The following is a 19,999-nucleotide window of genomic DNA, read 5'->3' on the forward strand; positions in this document are numbered from 1 at the left end:
TCCAAAGCCAGTGCTCCACAACAAGAGAAGCCTGTGTGCCTCAACAAAGAGCGTATGTAGTGCATGAAAGACCCAGGAAATACCTGCCCAGTCCCACCACCCCCATCCCCTGCCCAGCCCTGGTGAAAAAGTGAGATCTATTTCGAAGCTGTTTATGGTATTCATTATACTAGGCACTGAAAGACCACACTGATGGCCACATAGTTCCTTTTTTCCTGTCAAGCATAATATAAATTGCATTTTTAATGGGACTTCCCTGGCAGTTCACTGAGTAAGATTCAGTGCTTCCACTGCAGGGGTAGTGGGTTCCATCCCTGCTCAGGGAAATAAGTTTCTGCATGCCGTGCTTTGGGGTAAAGAAAAACAAACAAACAAAAAATCACATTTTTAATGATAAAATATATTTGGTCTACTAGTGATTTCCATAGAATTTGAATTCATTAATTCATTCAGCCAGAAGTAAGTGTTTATTGAATTGGAAATAGCAATAAACTGGGAAACTATCCCATAGCAATGAATTTTAGTATAGTGTACTCCTTCGCTGACACGGATATGCCCTGGTACTCGGGTGCACAGAGGAGTATTAGGGACAGATTCCGAGAGCCTAGAAGTGTGAGAGTTGGTCGGGATGACATGCTAGGGAGAGGAATGATAGATTTAAGGTAGAAGGCAGGAAAGAGTATGAGACCTGGTGGTAAGTGTCAGCAGTTCTGCAGGGCAGGATTAAGGATAGTATGTGTGGGAGTTGAATGACAGATCTAGAAAGAAGGGAAGGCAGGGGCCCAAGAATTCATTCCTGTAATTCATTTTAGATGTGACTACTTCATCAAGAAATTCTTAAATCTACCATGGTGATTTTCCCTTTAATAACTGAGAAGTTTAGAATTTTGAATCTGGGGAGTTGATGCTGTTGGGGAGGCTCAGGAATCCTCATCATTTCTAGTTGCTGGTAAGGGTGAGGTTTCAGAGTTTTTGTTTTTATAGTTTTGTGCTCCTATATTACTATTGATATTCCTCAGGTGATTTGGTTTCAATTGTGAGAATCTTGCCAAAAATCTATGCTAAAGCAACCAGGGGACTATACAGGTTTATCTTGATTATAATTCTGTTGTTTTATAAACCCATCTCAATTTTAAATGCTAACTTGAGTTTGTCTTCTCAGTTTTTATTGACAACTCCTGACTCTCATATGTATCCTGGCTCTTGGTGTTCAGGAGATAGCTTTTTCCTGTTTGTCTTTGCATGGTGTTATTTGAATATAAGCAAAGCATGGTCTTTAAAATTTGATGTAGAATGTTTTCATTATGCAGATGTTTCTTGAATATCTAATACTTGCAAAGTTGAGAAGCACCTCCACTGAAAACAGTTTCTAAGGCTGTTCTGCATTGATCTGCGTAAAGCATTTCCAGGATCATGTCTGTTAATGGCATCTTGTAGTAACTTTGTGTGGTTTTGTTCTTGTCTGTGAAAGTTATCAGTTTAAAATTACTAAATATAGTGATTTCACTATATGCTGTGGTGAGAGACAGTCTTTTAAAAAGCTTGGCACAAGATGTCAAGGAGCTTAACAGTCAGGTAATGTGGTTTAATATGGTGAAATGTCTCACACTTTCTGGTGCTTTAGCAGTTATTATGGTATATTATAGTATCATAGCTCAGTCGGTGAAGACTCTGCCTGCAATGCAGGAGACCCAGGTTCAATTCCTGAGTTAGGAAGATCCCCTGGAGAAGGAAACGACAACCCACTAAGTATTCTTGCCTGGAGAATCCCCTGGACAGAGGAGCCTGGCAGGCCTGGAGAATCCCATAGACAGGAGCCTGGCAGGCTGCAGTCCTTGGGGTGGCAAGAGTTGGATACAACTTAGCGACCAAACCACCAGCAGCAGTTATTATGTAGAGTGTAGAGTTGGGCTCATCCTCCAGAGTTGGACCCAAGTTTGGACTGATTGGAAAAGACGTTAATGCTGGGAAAGATTCAGGGCAAGAGAAGGGGGTGACAGAGGATGAGATGGTTGGATGGCATCACTGACTCAATGGACGTGAGTTTGAGCAAACTCTAGGAGACAGTGAAGGACAGGGAAGCCTGGCGTGCTGCAGTTCATGGGGTTGCAAATAGTCGGACATGATTAGTGACTGAACAACAACAACAAATGTCTCAGACTCCTTTTCTGGTGCTTTAGCAGTCATTATGTACAGTGTAGAGTTGGGCTCCCTCTCCAGAGTTAGACCCAAGTTGATATCCCAAGACCGCTACTTTTTATCCATGAATGAGATCTCAAATTATCTAAGTCTTAGGTACTTCCTTAAGGAGTAGTAGTATTACCACAGGGTAGTAGTCGGGATAAGATATAGTAATGCATGTAAAGATTTTAGTAGAATCCTGATACATAGTAAGTACTTACCTTTAGTGTTATAAATTCCATTATCCCTTGAGCTTTTTAAAAAATTACTGTAGGAGTAGCAACAATAGTATTTGGTCTTAAATTCATTAAACAATTACAAATGGCTACTATGTGTAATCACTTTTGGAGAAACAAAGTAGTTGAATATATATAACTCAGAGCTCAAAAGAACTTTTGGTTTTTTTATTCAAAACAAATCTTGGGCCTATTATGGTTGGGCATTCTTTACTCAGTTTTCATAACCATGATATAATGTAGTTACTGCTGTTTTCATCATTTCACAGGTAAGGGAACTTAATTAGGAAGAAGATAATGTGATTTGCCCAAGACATCTTCATTATTGAGTGATGGAGCCAGGTTTACAACTCAGGTGTTAGACTCTGAAAACACAATCTATAATTATTGTCTGTTCTGTCTACAGAAATAAGGCTGGCATGTCTGAAAGATTCAAAACCTTTATCACAGTGGCAGTGTGCTGGATCTAGGCTATGACGTGTAAGAGTTAAGAAGGAGGGATCAGTAATGGCTAGGATGTTGAGGGGAGGGAGAAAGCTGTCCTTGCAGTGTGTCAGGCACTCTGTTTTAGCTCCTTCATTGTCACAGTGTTCCCAGGAGAAATATTTTAGTATGAATTTTTTTTTTTTTTTTAGTTATTGAAGCCTCAAGATGTTTAAGTGACTTATAAAATATCAAATAACTGATAAGTGGTGTAGATGGAATTTGACAAAACCTTTTTGTTATGAAAAATAGCAAACATATACAAAATCAGAGAAGTAATACAGTGTACTCCTCATGTCCCAACCTCAGTCAATACCAATGTTTTGCCTCTCATTTTATCTATTTCTCTCATTTTTAAAAACGGCTTTATTGAGGTATAGGCTTCCCTGGTGGCTCAGATGATAAAGAATCTGCCTGCACAAGTCAGGAGACCCGGGTTCAATCCCTGGATCAAGAAGATCCTTTAGAGAAGGAAATTTCAACCCACTCCAGTATTCTTGCCTGGAAAATTCGATGGACAGAGGAGCCTGGTGAATTACAGTCCATGAGAGCACAAAGTTGGACACGGGACTAACATTTACTGAAGGATAATTGACTTAAACTACACATATTGAAAATGTGTAATTTGACATATGTACATATCCCTGAAACGATCATCTGACAAGATCATGAGCATATCCATTATTACTCCCAAGAGTTTCCTTGTGTCCCTTGGTAATCCTCTTTTACCTCTTCCTGCTTCCTGCCACCTCATGCAAATAGTTGACTCATTGGAAAAGACCCTGATGCTGGGAGGGATTTGGGGGCAGGAGGAGAAGGGGACGACAGAGGATGAGATGGCTGGATGGCATCAGCGACTTGATAGACATGAGTTTGGGTAAACTCTGGGAGTTGATAATGGACAGGGTGGCCTGGCCTGCTGCGATTCATGGGGTTGCAATGAATCAGACACGACTGAACCACTGAACTGAACTGATACCTTCATATCATTAGGTGTATATTTAGAAGTGGGATGACTGGATCATATGTTAAATATATGTTAAGAAACTGCCAAACTATTTACAAAGTAGCTCTGTTGTTTAACATTCCCATCAGCAGTGTATGAAGTTCCAGCTCCTCTCCCTGTCTGCCCTTGGCATGGTTGGTGTTTTTAATTTTAGCCCCTGTAAGATGTGTGTATCGTATTGTAATTTTAGTTTACATGACTGTTATTAAGCCTTTTTGCCATCAGTCTATCTCCTTTGATAGTTTCTGTTTAAATCTTTTGCCAATTCAAGTAAACTGAGTTTTTCTCTTATGATTGTATATTGAGAGTTCTTTATGTATTCTGGATACCAGATCTTTATATGGTTTGCAAGCACTATCTCCCTTCTGTGGCTTATCTTTTTATATTATAAACAGTGTCATCCTTAAGGGCAGAAGGTTTTAGTTTTGGTGATGTTCATTTTATCAATTTTTTGTTTTGTGAATTGTGCCTATGGTATCATATTTAAGAACTGTTTGCCTAATCCAAGAGCACAATATTTTCTCTATGTTTTCTTCTAGAGGTTTTACAGTTTCAGTTTTTACATTTAGACCTACAATCCATTATTAGTGGTATGAGGTATGAATTGAGCTTCATTTTCTTAGCTTATGGATGTCTAGGTATTCCAAACTAGAATAACTAGTTGAAACACCATTTGTTCAATTTGTTTATCATGAAATTACCTTTATGTCTTTGTTGAAATCAGCTGCCCTTTCACGTTTTAAAAAATGGAATAATCTAAAGCACATGCCAAGGATAATTACATTTTATCCCGATGTATATTTATTATTCATCTGACTGATAAAGACTGATTTTTAGGAACATAACAAGCATTCTATTATTATACCTCACACAATGAAGGTTCCTTAAAATCATCTAATATTTAATTCATATTTTAATTTCCCAGATTGTTTCAAAGCAGCCTTTAAAGTTGACCAGTAAAGGGCCTTTCTCTATTATTATTGTCTCACAGTTGTATATATTTGATGTGTTTCAGTCCACAGATGTCATTATTGTTTTTGATGACCTAAATGCTTTAAATTGGATCTTGTCTCTTTTGACACAAGATTTGGATTTTTTGAATAAATGAGATTTGAGCCTTTTTCTTTTTCTTTTTTTTCTTTTTTAACTTTAGTGCCCATGTTCTTCTTAGGATTATTGTTGTGCTTTCTTGAAGGAAACGCTTAAAACAGCTGAGACTTAAATGGCCCACTTGGAGGGTGCATTTGTTGGAAAACTGGTTTGGTAAGGGGAATCTCAACATATCTGTGAACACAAGTCTAGCCAGCAGGAGGCAAAACTTGTGGCATAAGAGCCTGGACTGTGGAATTGTTGGAGAAGCAAAGGAAAACAGGCTAGAGTCATAGGGCAAAAGGCCTTGCCAGCTGGTTTGTGGGATTTGATTTTTTTAATACTTTGATGATGGGTCATGGATTGAAGTTCATGACAATTTGTTTCTCACATCGATTGATAGAAAATTATTTTTGAAAGAAAGCTCTCCTGAGTCCCACTTTTCATGGAGTTTGCCAAGAAAAACTTGGCTGAAGAATCCAATATCAATCCTCTAGGATTCTCTGGAGAGAATCCTCTGTTGAGTGGTCATTAACTGAATTTCTCAGGACCCTGTACTTCTTAAACCTTTCATCTTTTACATGTCATATAGTTATGTTGAATTTGAGTCAGTATGGTATATATACATAATTCATGTAGTGATACCCAAAAGTATTTTAAGTAATGTGGCTTAGTCTTGCTTAATTTAATTGGCCTCCTGTTATATTATTGGTTGTATTGAAATCCAAGGACTGATTATGGGTTGGTGGGCTTTATCACGTTTTAGTATAAAATCTGGTTTATTAATTCACTGAGTTTTACCTACTGATTTCTAGAGCCCCGTGGTTATGAATGTGCTTCTACTTCATGATGCCTCCTGCTATGGCAGACGTCCTTGACATCTGGGCAGTGGACTCACAGATAGCGTCTGATGGCTCCATACCCGTGGATTTTCTTTTGCCCACTGGGATTTATATCCAGTTGGAGGTGCCTCGTGAAGCTACCATTTCTTGTATTAAGCAGGTATGTTACTAGGTGAGCTTTCTATAAACCTAGCTTACTTACTTTATCACTTGGAGGATATATTCCTCCGTTTTAGAATGGTATTCATGTAAATCGTATGACAAATTTAAGAGAAGTTTGTAAGTTACTATATTTTAAAGATTTCAATCCACATTTTGTCTTGGATCTTCTTTTTGGTTTATATGTGTATAGACACACAGACACACACACACACACACATATGGCTTCCCTGATAGCTCAGTTGGTAACAAATGCAATGGTTCGATACCTGGGTCGGGAACATCCACTGGAGAAGGGATAGGCTACCCACTCCAGTATTCTTGGGCTTTCTTTGTGGCTTAGTGGGTAAAGAATCCACCTGCAATGCAGAAGGGTTCAATCGCTAGGTTGGGAAAATCGCTTTGAGAAGGGAAAGGCTGCATACTCCAGTATTCTGGCCTAAAGAATTCCATGGACTGTATAGTCCATGGGGTCGCAAAGAGTCGGACATGGCTGAGTCACTTTGAATTTCGTGTGTGTGTGTGTGTTTCTGTATGGGTATGTGTATATATATATATAAATAAACAAATTCATTCTCACTCCTACTCACTTTTAATTAAAAAAAAATCCACGTGTGATACCTGAATTAAGACACACTAGCTTATGTCGGCTAGTTTGAAAGATTTGTTCAGATTATCAAAAGGAATTTGACATTGTCAGAGAAAGTTTTAAGGTAAGGTCTTTGTACTTATTGTCTTTGAATTTGTCACTCTTTTTTAAAAATAAATGTGACTTTTGGTTTGTCGTTTCTTTTCTCCTTTTCGTTCCTTTTCTGTTCCCCTTCTTCTGTCCCATCCGCACTAGTTTTCATGGTCACTCTCGGGGAAGAAGAGGTTTTCTGCTGTTTACTAGATTCTGCCTCCCCACCCCCATATGAATGGTATGTCCTCACTTGAAAGCAAATTCTTTCATATAACAAGGCTTGCCTGTTTGTTGGCTATTTTTTTTCAGCTGAATTGATGAGTGCTGTTTGATTTGTAAAGGCTGTGACTTTTAAGTGAAATTATTTTTCTAACTCTCTCTTAAATGTATTTCAAATAGCTGAACCCAATATGGAAGCCCAGTATAGGACTGTGATCTTTTTAAGAGAAAAAATTTATGACAAAGTACTAGAGTTGGAACAGCCTCTCAACTGTTTTCCAAGCTGCTTCATTGGGGAGCCATAAAAATTCTAGAACTGTATGATCCCTGAAGTGAAAAAAAATTCAGAATTGTTTTAGGCACCTGACAGGTGCAGAGAGTACATTTGTTTTTCTAGTCACCAGTGACAGGTATGGATGACTGTGTCTATAGCTGAAGCTTAATTAACTATTGAAACTCATCTAAAAAAATTTTTTAAAAATATATTGTTGTCAAATAAAATTTGGAGAAGGCAGTGGCACCCCACTCCAGTACTCTTGCCTGGAAAATCCCATGGACGGAGGAGCCTGGAAGTCTGCAGTCCATGGGGTCGCTGCAGGTCGGACACGACAGAGCGACTTCACTTCCACTTTTCACTTTCATGCATTAGAGAAGGAAATGGCAACCCTCTCCCGTGTTCTTGCCTGGAGAATCCCAGGGACGAGAGAGCCTGGTGAGCTGCCGTATGTGGGTTGCCCAGAGTCGGACACAACTGAAGTGACTTCAGTTCAGTTCAGTTGCTCAGTCATGTCCCACTCTTTGCGACCCCATGAATCGCAGCACGCCAGGCCTCCCTGTCTATCACCATCACCCGGAGTTCACTCAGACTCACGTCCATCGAGTCCGTGATGCCGTCCAGCCATCTCATCCTCGGTCGTCCCCTTCTCCTCCTGCCCCCAATCCCTCCCAGCATCAGAGTCTTTTCCAATGAGTCAACTCTTAGCATGAGGTGGCCAAAGTACAGGAGCTTCAGCTTTAGCATCATTCCTTCCAAAGAAACCCCAGGGTTGATCTCCTTCAGAATGGACTGGTTGGATCTCCTTGCAGTCCAAGGGACTCTCAAGAGTCTTCTCCAACGCCACAGTTCAAAAGCATCAATTCTTCAGTGCTCAGCCTTCTTCACAGTCCAACTCTCACATCCATACATGACCACAGGAAAAACCATAGCCTTGACTAGACGGACCTTAGTCGGCAAAGTAATGTCTCCGCTTTTGAATATACTATCTAGGTTGGTCGTAACTTTTCTTCCAAGGATTAAGCATCTTTTAATTTCATGGCTGCAGTCACCATCTGCAGTGATTTTGGAGCCCCAAAAAATAAAGTCTGACACTGTTTCCACTGTTTCCCCATCTATTTGCCATGAAGTGATGGGACCAGATGCCATGATCTTCGTTTTCTGAATGTTGAGCTTTAAGCCAACTTTTCCCTCTCCTCTTTCACTTTCATCAAGAGACTTTTTAGTTCCTCTTCACTTTCTGCCATAAGGGTGGTGTCATCTGCATATCTGAGGTTATTGATATTTCTCCTGGCAATCTGGATTCCAGCTTGTGTTTCTTCCAGTCTAGCGTTTCTCATGATGTATTCTGCATATTAGTTAAATAAGCAGGGTGACAATATACAGCCTTGACGTACTCCTTTTCCTATTTGGAACCAGTCTGTTGTTCCATGTCCAGTTCTAACTGCTGCTTCCTGACCTGCATACAGATTTCTCAAGAGGCAAGTCAGGTGGTCTGGTATTCCCATCACTTTCAGAATTTTCCACAGTTTATTGTGATCCACACAGTCAAAGGCTTTGGCATAGTCAATAAGGCAGAAATAGATGTTTTTCTGGAACTCTCTTGCTTTTTCCATGATCCAGCAGATGTTGGCAATTTGATCTCTGGTTCCTCTGCCTTTTCTAAAACCAGCTTGAACATCAGGGAGTTCACGGTTCACGTATTGCTGAAGCCTGGCTTGGAGAATTTTGAGCAGTACTTTACTAGCATGTGAGATGAGTGCAATTGTGCGGTAGTTTGAGCATTCTTTTGCATTGCCTTTCTTTGGAATTGGAATGAAAACTGACCTTTTCCAGTCCTGTGGCCCCTGCTGAGTTTTCCAAATTTGCTGGCATATTGAGTGCAGTACTTTCACAGCATCATCTTTCAGGATTTGAAATAGCTCCACTGGAATTCCATCACCTCCACTAGCTTTGTTCGTAGTGATGCTTTCTAAGGCCCACTTGACTTCACATTCCAAGATGTCTGGCTCTAGATTAGTGATCATATCATCATGATTATCTGGGTCGTGAAGATCTTTTTTGTACAGTTCTTCCGTGTATTCTTGTCACCTCTTCTTAATATCTTCTGCTTCTGTTAGGTCCATACCATTTCTGTCCTTTATTGAGCCCATCTTTGCATGAAATGTTCCCTTGGTATCTCTCATTTTCTTGAAGAGATCTCTAGTCTTTCCCATTCTGTTGTTTTCCTCTGTTTCTTTGCACTGATCATTAAAGAAGGCTTTCTTATCTCTTCTTGCTATTCTTTGGAACTCTGCATTCAGATGCTTATATCTTTCCTTTTCTCCTTTGCTTTTTGCCTCTCTTCTTTTCAGAGCTATTTGCAAGCCCTCCCCAGCCAGCCATTTTGCTTTTTTGCATTCCTTTTCCATGGGGATAGTCTTGATCCCTTTCTCCTGTACAATGTCACGAACCTCATTCCATAGTTCATCAGGCACTCTATCAGATTTAGGCCCTTAAATGTATTTCTCACTTCCACAGTATAATCATAAGAGATTTGATTTAGGTCATACCTGAATGGTCTAGCGGTTTTCCCTACTTTCTTCTTCAATTTAAGTCTGAATTTGGCAATAAGGAGTTCATGATCTGAGCCACAGTCAGCTCCTGGTCTTGTTTTTGCTGACTGTATAGAGCTTCTCTATCTTTGGCTGCAGAGAATATAATCAGTCTGATTTTGGTGTTGACCATCTGGTAATGTCCATGTGTAGAGTCTTCTCTTGTGTTGTTGGAAGAGGGTGTTTGCTATGACCAGTGCATTTTCTTGGCAAACCTCTGTTAGTCTTTGCCCTGCTTCATTCTGCATTCCAAGGCCAAATTTGCCTGTTACTCCAGGTGTTTCTTGACTCCCTAGTTTTGCATTCCAATCCCCTATAATGAAAAGGACATCTTTTTTGGGTGTTAGTTCTAAAAGGTCTTATAGGTCTTCATAAAACCATTCAACTTCAGATTCTTCAGCGTTACTGGTTGGGGCATAGACTTGGATAACTGTGATATTGATTGGTTTGCCTTAGAGATGAACAGAGATCATTCTGTCGTTTTTGAGATTGCATCCAAATACTGCATTTAGGACTCTTTTGTTGACCATGATGGCTACTCCATTTCTTCTGAGGGATTCCTGCCCGCAGTAGTAGATATAATGGTCATCTGAGTTAAATTCACCCATTTCAGTCCATTTTAGTTTGCTGATTCCTAGAATGTCGACGTTCACTCTTGCCATCTCTTGTTTGACCACTTCCAATTTGCCTTGATTCATGGACCTGACATTCCAGGTTCCTATGCAATATTGCTCTTTACAGGCATCGGATCTTGCTTCTATCACCAGTCACATCCACAACTGGGTATTGTTTTTGCTTTGGCTCCATCCCTTCATTCTTTCTGGAGTTACTTCTCCACTGATCTCCAGTAGCATATTAGGCACCTAATGACTTGGGGAGTTCCTCTTTTGGTATCCTATCATTTTGCCTTTTGATACTGTTCATGGGGTTCTCAAGGCAAGAATACTGAAGTGGCTTGCCATTACCTTCTCCAATGGACCACATTCTGTCAGACCTGTCCCCCATGACCCACCCGTCTTGGGTTGCCCCGCAGGCATGGCTTGGTTTCATTGAGTTAGACAAGGCTGTTGTCCTAGTGTGATTAGACTGACTAGTTTTCTGTGAGTATGGTTTCAGTGTGTCTGCCCTCTGATGCCCTCTTGCAACACCTACCATCTTACTTGGGTTTCTTTTTCCTTGGGCATGGAGTATCTCTTCTCGGCTGCTCCAGCAGAGCATAGCTGCTTCTCCTTACCTTGGACCAGGGGTATCTCCTTACTGCCACCGTTCGCGACCTTTAACATGGGATAGCTTCTCTAGGCCCTCTTGTGCCTGCTCAGCCACTGATCCTCAGGTTGCTCTTCCCGGCCACTGTCCCTGGCCTCGAGCATGGGTGGCTCCTCCCAGCTGCTGCCCCTGGCCTCGGGCTCGGGGTGACTCTTCAGGGTTACCGCCCCTGGCCTCGGGCGCGAGGTGGCTTCTCCCGGCCGCCCCTGACCTCAGTCGTGGGTGTCTCCTCTGGGAGTGACTTATCAGTAGCAAAATAAAATTAAAATTAATCAGAGTGATTTTTAGGCACATAATTTTTGGTATTAAGTATATTCACAATGTTGTCCAACTCATTAAGTTAAGTTGCTCAGTCATGTCCGACTCTTTGCGACCCCATGGTGTATAGCCCACCAGGCTCCTCCGTCCGTGGGATTCTCCAGACAAGAATACTGGAGTGGGTTGCCATTTCCTTCTACAGGGGATCTTCCTGACCCAGGGATCGAACCCAGATCTCCTGTATTAGAAGCAGACCCTTTAACCTCTGAGCCACCAGGGAAGCCCCAATTCATTACCACTATCCATTTCTAACACTTTTCATCATCTAAAGACAGACTGTGTACTTACTAAATAATAAACTTCTGCTCCCCTAACCCCTGGTAATCTCCATTCTAGTATTGATTCTAGCTACCTCATGTAAGTGGAATCACACAACAGTCAGCCTTGGGTCTTGCTTTTTTCACTTAGCCATAGTATTTTTAATTTCATTCATGTTGTAATATGTGTCCAAATTTCTTTCCTTTTTAAGATTGAATATTATTGTATTGTATGGATATACCACATTTTGTTTATTCATTCATCTTTTGTTGGTCATTTTGGTTATATTCAACTTTTAGCTATTGAGAACAATGCTGTTCTAAACATTAATGTTTAAGTTTCAGTATGAATCCTTGTTCTCCATATGTTGGATCATATGGTAATTCGGTTTTAACTTTTTAAGAAACTGCCAACCTTTTTTTTTATAGTGGCTATACCATTTTACGTTCCCAGCAGAAATGCACAAGGGTTCCAGTTTCTCAAAATGCTGGCCAGAACTTATTTTCTTTTTTTTTTAAAAAAAATAACCATTCTTCTGGTTGTGAAGTGATACCTCATTTTAATTTTTATTTGCATTTCCCTAATGGCTAATAATATCACGTTCTCTTCATGTTCTTGTGGACTTTTTTTAGAATTTTTTGTTCAAGACCATTGCCCATTTTCTAATTCAGTTGTTTTTTTGTTGTTGAGTCGTAAGAGTTCTTCATGTATTCTGGATGGTAATCTCTTGTGAAATACATATTTTGAAAATATTTTCTTCTATTCTGTGGGTTGCCTTTTTACTCTCAAAATAGTGTCCTTTTATACAGAAAAGTTTTAAATTTTGATGAAATCAAATTTACCTATATTTTCTTTCCTTCTTTTTTGCCTAACATTGATTTTTTCTGTTTTATGTAACTGAATCTGAGGTTTGGCCATGATTTTCATTTTTCAGCTGTTCGCTTTTGTCCTGGTTGCAATTAAAATATGTAATCCACCTTGTGTTTGTATAGTGACCTTCTTTTATAGGATCAGTTAGGAGAATTCAGAGATGATGAGAGATTGATTGTGGTCGTCCTGACAGGGCAATCCTAGTTAATGGAGATAACTCTGGTGAACAGAAACGAATTCAGGACAGAAATAATGTAAATTTTGTGTGAAAGTGATAGATGATACATACTTTAAATGTTCTTTTTTTATTAGAAGTTATTTATGTTTACAAGAATGCTGAATGTGAAAGTCTTCATTGATTCTTGCTCTTCATAGATACTTAACTTTTAATACTTTAGTTTCTTAAAATGTATTTTAAAAATTATATCATTATGTTATTTTAAAAGAGGGGGTTAGTACTATTCTTATTTTCTTCCAATTTGCTGTTTTAATAGAAATCAACTGTGATATACCTTGTATACTTTATGCATTACCCTGTTTGTCTATCTTATTTTCATAGTTCTATAATATTCTGTAGTTCATTTAACCAAACCAGTATTGCTAAACATTTGGCTTGTCCTCAGTTTTTGAGTTTTCCAACAAGTTCTACAGTGAGCATCCTTGTAGATATGTCTTTGTACATTTGAACAAGTATTTCCATTTCATAAAATGTCTGATTTTTTTTTCTGCAGATGTTATGGAAACAAGTTACCAATTACCCAATGTTTAACCTCCTTATGGAAATCGACTCCTATATGTTTGCATGTGTGAATCAAACTGCTGTATATGAGGAACTCGAAGATGAAACACGAAGACTCTGTGATGTCAGACCTTTTCTTCCAGTTCTCAAATTAGTGACAAGAAGTTGTGACCCAGGGGAAAAATTAGACTCAAAAATTGGAGTCCTTATAGGAAGAGGTAATTTAAACAATTCTTAGTATGAATTTAATGTTTGTTGCCAGATAAATCTATAAACATGTAATAAGTACTCTCTATAACATTGCTTTGCAAGGAGTGGTCTATGGTATTTGTTACCAGTGTTAGATAGAGTAAAAACAGAAATCAAAAATAAATCTTTAGAAACTTCTCTAACAATGTGATATTGCCACAAAAAGGGCTTTTAAAGTTTCTGTCTTTTTCTTTTCCAGTGACTTATTTTTTTAATTTATTTTATTGAAGTATAGTTGATTTACAATGTTGCATTAATTTCTGCTGTACAAAGAATGATTCAGTTTTATATACACATACATATAATACATACATTCATTTGCATATTCTTTCCCATTATGATTTATCATAGGATATTTTATGTAGTTCCCTGTGCTACACAGTAAGTAGGCTTTGTTGTGTATTCATTCCAGATATAATAGTTTGCATTTGCTAACCCCAACCTTCCAGTTCATCTGTCCTCCACCCCCATCCTCCTTGGCAACCATAAGTGTCTTCTCTATGAATCTATTTCTTTTTTGTATATAAGTTCATTTGTCTCATATTTTGGATTCCGCATATAAATGATAACATATGGTATTGTCTTTTTCTTTCTACTTCATTTAGTTGATAGCCTTTTGGTCCATCCATGTTGTTGCAAGTGGCATTATTCTTTTTCATGGCTGAGTGTTCCACTGTGTATATATACCTCATTTTCTTTATCCATTTATTGTTGATGGTCATTTAGGCTGTTTCTTTGTGAATCGTGCTGCTCTGAATACATAGGGAACCATCTATATTTTTGAATTACAGCTTTGGGTTCATGCCCAGGTGTGGGATTGCTGCATCATGGGCCAACTCTGTTTTTATTGTTCTGAGGAACTTGTATTCTATTTTTTTCACAGTGGCCACACCAATTTACATAGCCACCAACAGTGTAGGAGGGGTCCATTTTCTCCACGTCTTCTCCAGCATTTATTATTTGTTGACTTCTTAATGAAGGCCATTCTGACTGATGTGAGGTGATACCTCATTGTACTCTTCATTTGTGTTTCTCTAGTAATTAGAGATGTTGAACATCTTGTCATGTGCCTTTTGGCCATCTATATATCTTTGACTTCTTTTTATTTTATAAAAGTATTGGTTTTTGTCAGATTGGAAATCAAAAAGTTGTTCCTTTGCCTCAGTTAGTTTGAGAAGCCCTTTTCTAAGAGATGCATCCTCAGTTTCTTGTGAACTACCCCCTGAAGTATGAACATAATTTATACGCAGCTCTCTGTGATAATTGAGACTTTAAGGTGATAAGTTTCCATAAGTTTTACTTCATAAGTAAAATTATCTTTTAAGTAGAAGTTATTTTTATAGCAAGTCAAGTCCATATTCTTTGCATATTAAATCCAGGGAAAATTGTGAATAACACAACGTGGAGCAGTCACTCTTGCTCTAGTAATCTTAGGTGTTTACTGGACCAGTGGTATTCTGCCTTAGACAAGATATTAACTTGAATTACATACTACAAGGGATTACTGAGGTAATTTTGTTGGATAATCCAATTTGTAACTGAGGTAATCCAATTTGTTGGATCTGGATTGGCTGCCTATATTGATCAAATTCAGGGTCATTTCAGTTCAGTCGCTCAGTCGTGTCCGACTGTTTGCGACCCCATGGACCGCAGCACGCCAGGCCTCCCTGTCCATCACCAACTCACAGAGTTCACCCAAACTCAGTGTGCATCGAATCAGTGATGCCATCCAGCCATCTCATCCTCTGTCGTCCCCTTCTCCTCCTCCCTTCAATCTTTCCCAGCATCAGGGTCTTTTTCAGTGAGTCAACTCTTTGCATGAGGTGGCCAAAGTATTGGAGTTTCAGATTCAGCATCAGTCCTTCCAGTGAACACCCAGACTGGTCTCCTTTAGGATGGACTGGTTGGATCTCCTTGCAGTCCAAGGGACTCTCAAGAGTCTTCTCCAACACCACAGTTCAAAAGCATCAATTCTTCAGCGCTCAGCCTTCTTCACAGTCCAACTCTCACATCCATACATGACCAATGGAAAAACCATAGCCGTAACTAGACGGACCTTTGTTGGCAAAGTAATGTCTCTGCTTTTGAATATGCTATCTAGGTTGGTCATATCTTTCCTTCCAAGGAGTAAGCGTCTTTTAATTTTATGCCTGCAATCACCATCTGCAGTGATTTTGGAGCCCCCCAAAATAAAGTCTGACACTGTTTCCACTGTTTCCCCATCTATTTCCCATGAAGTGATGGGACCAGATGCCATGATCTTAGTCCAAATTCAGGATACTATAGTACAATTCTCTGTAAGATACTTTTCTTTGATCTCACCCTGTAGTTAAAATTCTGATGATTACATTGGGGGACTAAATTCTCTGAGTGCTTAGAACAGAAGCTTATTGATTTATATGTGACACTCTGTTTTTTAAAAACGTTTGATTATTTCAGATTATAACTAGTTTGCTTTGGCAGTAACTTTTTTCCCCATTAAGTAGCTTTGTAATTGTATACCTTACAGATCTTTTAAAAATATATTGATAGCTTCAGTAGAAAGCATTCCTATTTTCTAGAGCTTCAAAGATTTTTTAAAAACTGTAGTCTCCATTAGAAGTTTTTCCTTTGAGTTGAAGAGTATATATAAAAGTAGAAAGAATAAAAAATCACTTATCGTCTTATCCAGAATAAGAATATCCCCTGATAATATTTTGATACAGTGATTTTTAAGGGTTTTATAGTTGTTTATGAAATACTGTTTGTCTGTATTTTTCTGCTGATTTTTAGACAAGCTGAAATATTTGATAATTCAAGAGGTTCACGTCACAGATAGAGTTAACATTTATCAGTTAACATATAGGTGCCATTTTGAGACTGACCATCTTTTGAAAACTTAGATCATTGTGTTCTATTTGGATTTTGATCTCCAAAGCATATGGATTCATGAGCCACCATTATGTTGATCTGTGCTTGTCAGATTTATCATATAAAAATACAGGAGATTCATGTTATACTCTTATTGCTAAAAAGTGATTCACTATCTAAAATTCAAATAGAAAGGACATACTTTTTTAAAAAAATTTGACAATTCTAACTTTAGCACAGGGATCTAATATATATTAGAATTGAATTTTTCTTTCTTTAAACAATGCATCATATTTTATCTGGTATAAAGCTTATTGTACAAAAGTTTTATTCAGTATGTTTTGCAACTTGAATGATAAATACTTCAGATCCTCAATACTTTAGGATAGCTAGCATTATGATTGTATACAAAAATTCAAACACTAACGTTCATTTACGAAGTTGAATAAATCTGTTTTGATGTTTTAGAGTGAATTTCCACTAAATACTCAACAAGTCAAGTTTTGCAGTTGCTGATTTGTATGTGATGACTACAACCGGGACTTGGTGAGGTCATGCCTCCTGGGAAAACAATAAACAATTCTTTCAGTTTAACTTGAGGAGCGAGAGTTTGCTGCCTCTTCCTCCTCAAAGAAAAGAATAGACCCTTTACAGACATAACTGCCCTGATGGGTCTATAAATACCTTTTCCTGAAAAATGATATGACTAATCATTGTATTTTCTCTGTATTCTAAATAATTATTTACAGCAGTGATGCTGGGGCTCTGATTATTCTCTGTAGTGAAGGTACTTGTCACTCTTTCCTTAATTTCTTCAAACACCCAGCAGTAAATCTTGATCAGAGAATTTTGTCAGCATTCTGATAAAGGTATCTGAACACTTCCTTTTTCCCCTTAATATTCCTTAAAATGACGGAAATATATAGTCCAAGGATTTTAAAGGTATCTGTAGTATGTAGAAATTGTTCATTCAATGCTTTTTAATATAAAAAATTCTATTTGATTGTAAACTATACAGTACTCTTAAGATTTAAGCTTTGCTATCAAATTTTCGTACACAAGACACAGGGAATTAACTAGGTTTAAAATTACTCAGCCTAACTTTTTTATTTTTGAAAAAGATTCTATTTTTAAGAAATCTTTGTAGGAGTTCCCAAATTCAGGCTTCTACAGTTTCTTCTTTTTAAAAAAAAGTTTATTAGAGCATAGTTGATTTACAATGTTGTGTTAGTTTCAGGTGTACAGTAAAGTGACTCAATTATACATACACATATAGCCACTCTTATTTTAGATTTTTTTCCCATATAGACCATTACACATTACTGAGTAGTGTTTCCTGTGTTATATAGCAGGTTCTAGTTGCTTATACATTTTATATGTAGCAGTGTGTATATGTCAATCTTAACCTCTCAATTCCTTCCCCCCTGCCCATCCCCCAGTGACCATTACCATAAGCTTGTTTCTACATCTGTAATTTCATTCCTTTACATATAGCTGTCCAGTTTTCCCACTTATGAAAGAGTCTGTCTTTTCTCCATCGAATATTCTCATCTCCTTTGTCACAGATTAGGTGCCCATTCATCAGTTTCTTAAAATACGCATTCTCAGAGATTGGGATTTAGTGAGTCTGAAATAAATGAAAGAAATGTGTACTTTTCAGTTGACTCTCATAGTTTTATGGAAAGAGTTCTATATTTGTAATATATTGAAAAAAATGACCAAAATGATAGCATTGCAATTCAGCAGTTTATTTTGCGTGTTTTTACTTGAGAACCATAGCAGTGAACTTAGGTGATGTGGACTTTGCTGCTCTGAGTCGAGGAGGGTCACCTCTCTCAGCTAGGTAAGACAGGAAGATGCTCTTAAACTGGGATTTCAGTGCTCATTAGGAGTTGACCAGGTGAATGGGGTTGGAAGAAGGAAAAGCAAATGAGAATGGCATATGTGAAAGATAGTCTATTTAAGGAATAAAAGAAATTGACTATGATTTGTTGACGGGGACCGCCAGGATAAGCAGGAAGTTCAGAAAGGCAATCAGTTTCAGAGTATGCAGGCCTATCCAAGTCATATAAAAAGTAGAGAACTCATATGAGCACTTGCGAAGCTATTGAAAGGATTTAAATAGGGGCATTACAGCATTACATTTTCAGTTTAGAAAAATTATTCACATTGGGGAATGGAAATGGATTGTGAGGAGATCTAACGAAAATCAAATGATCTACCCTTTATCTACTAAAAAAAAAAGTCATGTCAAATCTACTTTATAAATGTCTCTACCTACTTCTTATAGATCCTGTAGCCATTAACTTAAATTATGGTTCCTTCATAACTGATTTAGAGTAATTTGTTAAAGTATCCATGAAATTACATTTTACTCTCAGGATTTTACCTTTGTTGTATTATGCAACTTAAAACATTTTTTATATTTAATATCACAAATCAATGCTAATATTTTAAAAATGATAACTTTTAATGTCAGTAGACAATGCTGATAAGTGTGCTATCAAGGTAATACTCATTGACATATATATATATATTCAAATGATACAATATTTTTTTTTAATATGATATTGGTTGTGTTTTGTGGAATCAACAGTAACAACTTGCTTTACTGTGCTTCCCTCTTCAACACTATAAAATGTTGTTAATATTATCTCAAGTTTCTTTCCAAGGCAAAAATGTATACATATTCTATATTCTTTCTTTTGAATTTGCATAAAAGGAATCTTGTGAGACCCATTCTGTCCCTGCTTTGTAAATTTAATATATCTGTGACCTTTCCCCCTAATAACAGAACATTTTATTCATTTTATCACTTGTACCATTGTGGCATTGCTGTATGGGTATACCTTAACTTTTTAAACCATGTCTTAATGATTATCTTTAGGTTATTTCCAACTTCTTATTTATAATAAAGAAAGCAACAGTGAACATTTTTGTACTTCTATCATGTTATTTGAACAATTATTTCCATCAGTTCAGTTCAGTTCAGTTCAGTCGCTCAGTTGTGTCCGACTCTTGGCTGCAGCACGCCAGGCTTCCCTGTCCATCACCAAGTCCCAGAGCTTGCTCAAACTCATGTCCATGAAGTTGGTGATGCCATCCAACCATCTCATCCTCTGTCATCCCCTTCTCCTCCCACCTTCGATCTTTCCCAGCATCAGGGTCTTTTCAGGTGAGTCAGTTCTTCACATTAGGTGGCCAGAGTATTGGAGTTTCAGCTTCAGCGTCAGTCCTTCCAATGAATATTTAGTACTGATTTCCTTTAGGATGGACTGGTTGGATCTCCTTGCAGCCCAAGTGACTCTCAAGAGTCTTCTCTAACACCACAGTTCAGAAACATCAATTCTTTGACCGTTAGCTTTCTTTAAAGTCCAACTCTCATATCCATACATGACTACTGGAAAAACCATACATTACTATGGAAAAATTATTTCCATAGGTGTGTGGAAAATAACCACTCAAATTTGAGAACATAATATTTAATCACAGCTTGCCAAAATAAAGAAACTTTGTGTTTGGCAGTCACTCAGAGTCAGGCAGGGGAGTCGTTTAGTTTCATTCTGGAGAAAGTGGTTGACTTTCCTGTTTGCCTGATTAGAAGTTGTTGGCAGTGGGAAGCTGGAGGTAGGCCCAGAAGAAGCTAGGCATCTTCCGTGATTGGTTTTGGGAGCATATTTGACT

At 38.1% G+C, this 19,999-nt stretch overlaps 1 protein-coding gene across 1 annotated transcript in view; it reads left to right on the top strand.

The window, feature by feature from the left end:
- Nucleotides 1–19,999, top strand: part of PIK3CB (phosphatidylinositol-4,5-bisphosphate 3-kinase catalytic subunit beta) — a 128,087-nt gene that overhangs the window by 21,842 nt on the left and 86,246 nt on the right. Inside the window, exons 2-3 of the mRNA XM_052638271.1 lie at nucleotides 5,811–5,997; nucleotides 13,209–13,434. Coding sequence (XP_052494231.1) covers nucleotides 5,827–5,997; nucleotides 13,209–13,434 — 397 coding nt within the window. The 5' untranslated portion in view covers nucleotides 5,811–5,826. The remainder of the gene's footprint in view (nucleotides 1–5,810; nucleotides 5,998–13,208; nucleotides 13,435–19,999) is intronic.

Source organism: Budorcas taxicolor, chromosome 1 (genome assembly GCF_023091745.1).
Source record: "Budorcas taxicolor isolate Tak-1 chromosome 1, Takin1.1, whole genome shotgun sequence".
In the NCBI taxonomy this organism is placed as follows: domain Eukaryota; kingdom Metazoa; phylum Chordata; class Mammalia; order Artiodactyla; family Bovidae; genus Budorcas; species Budorcas taxicolor.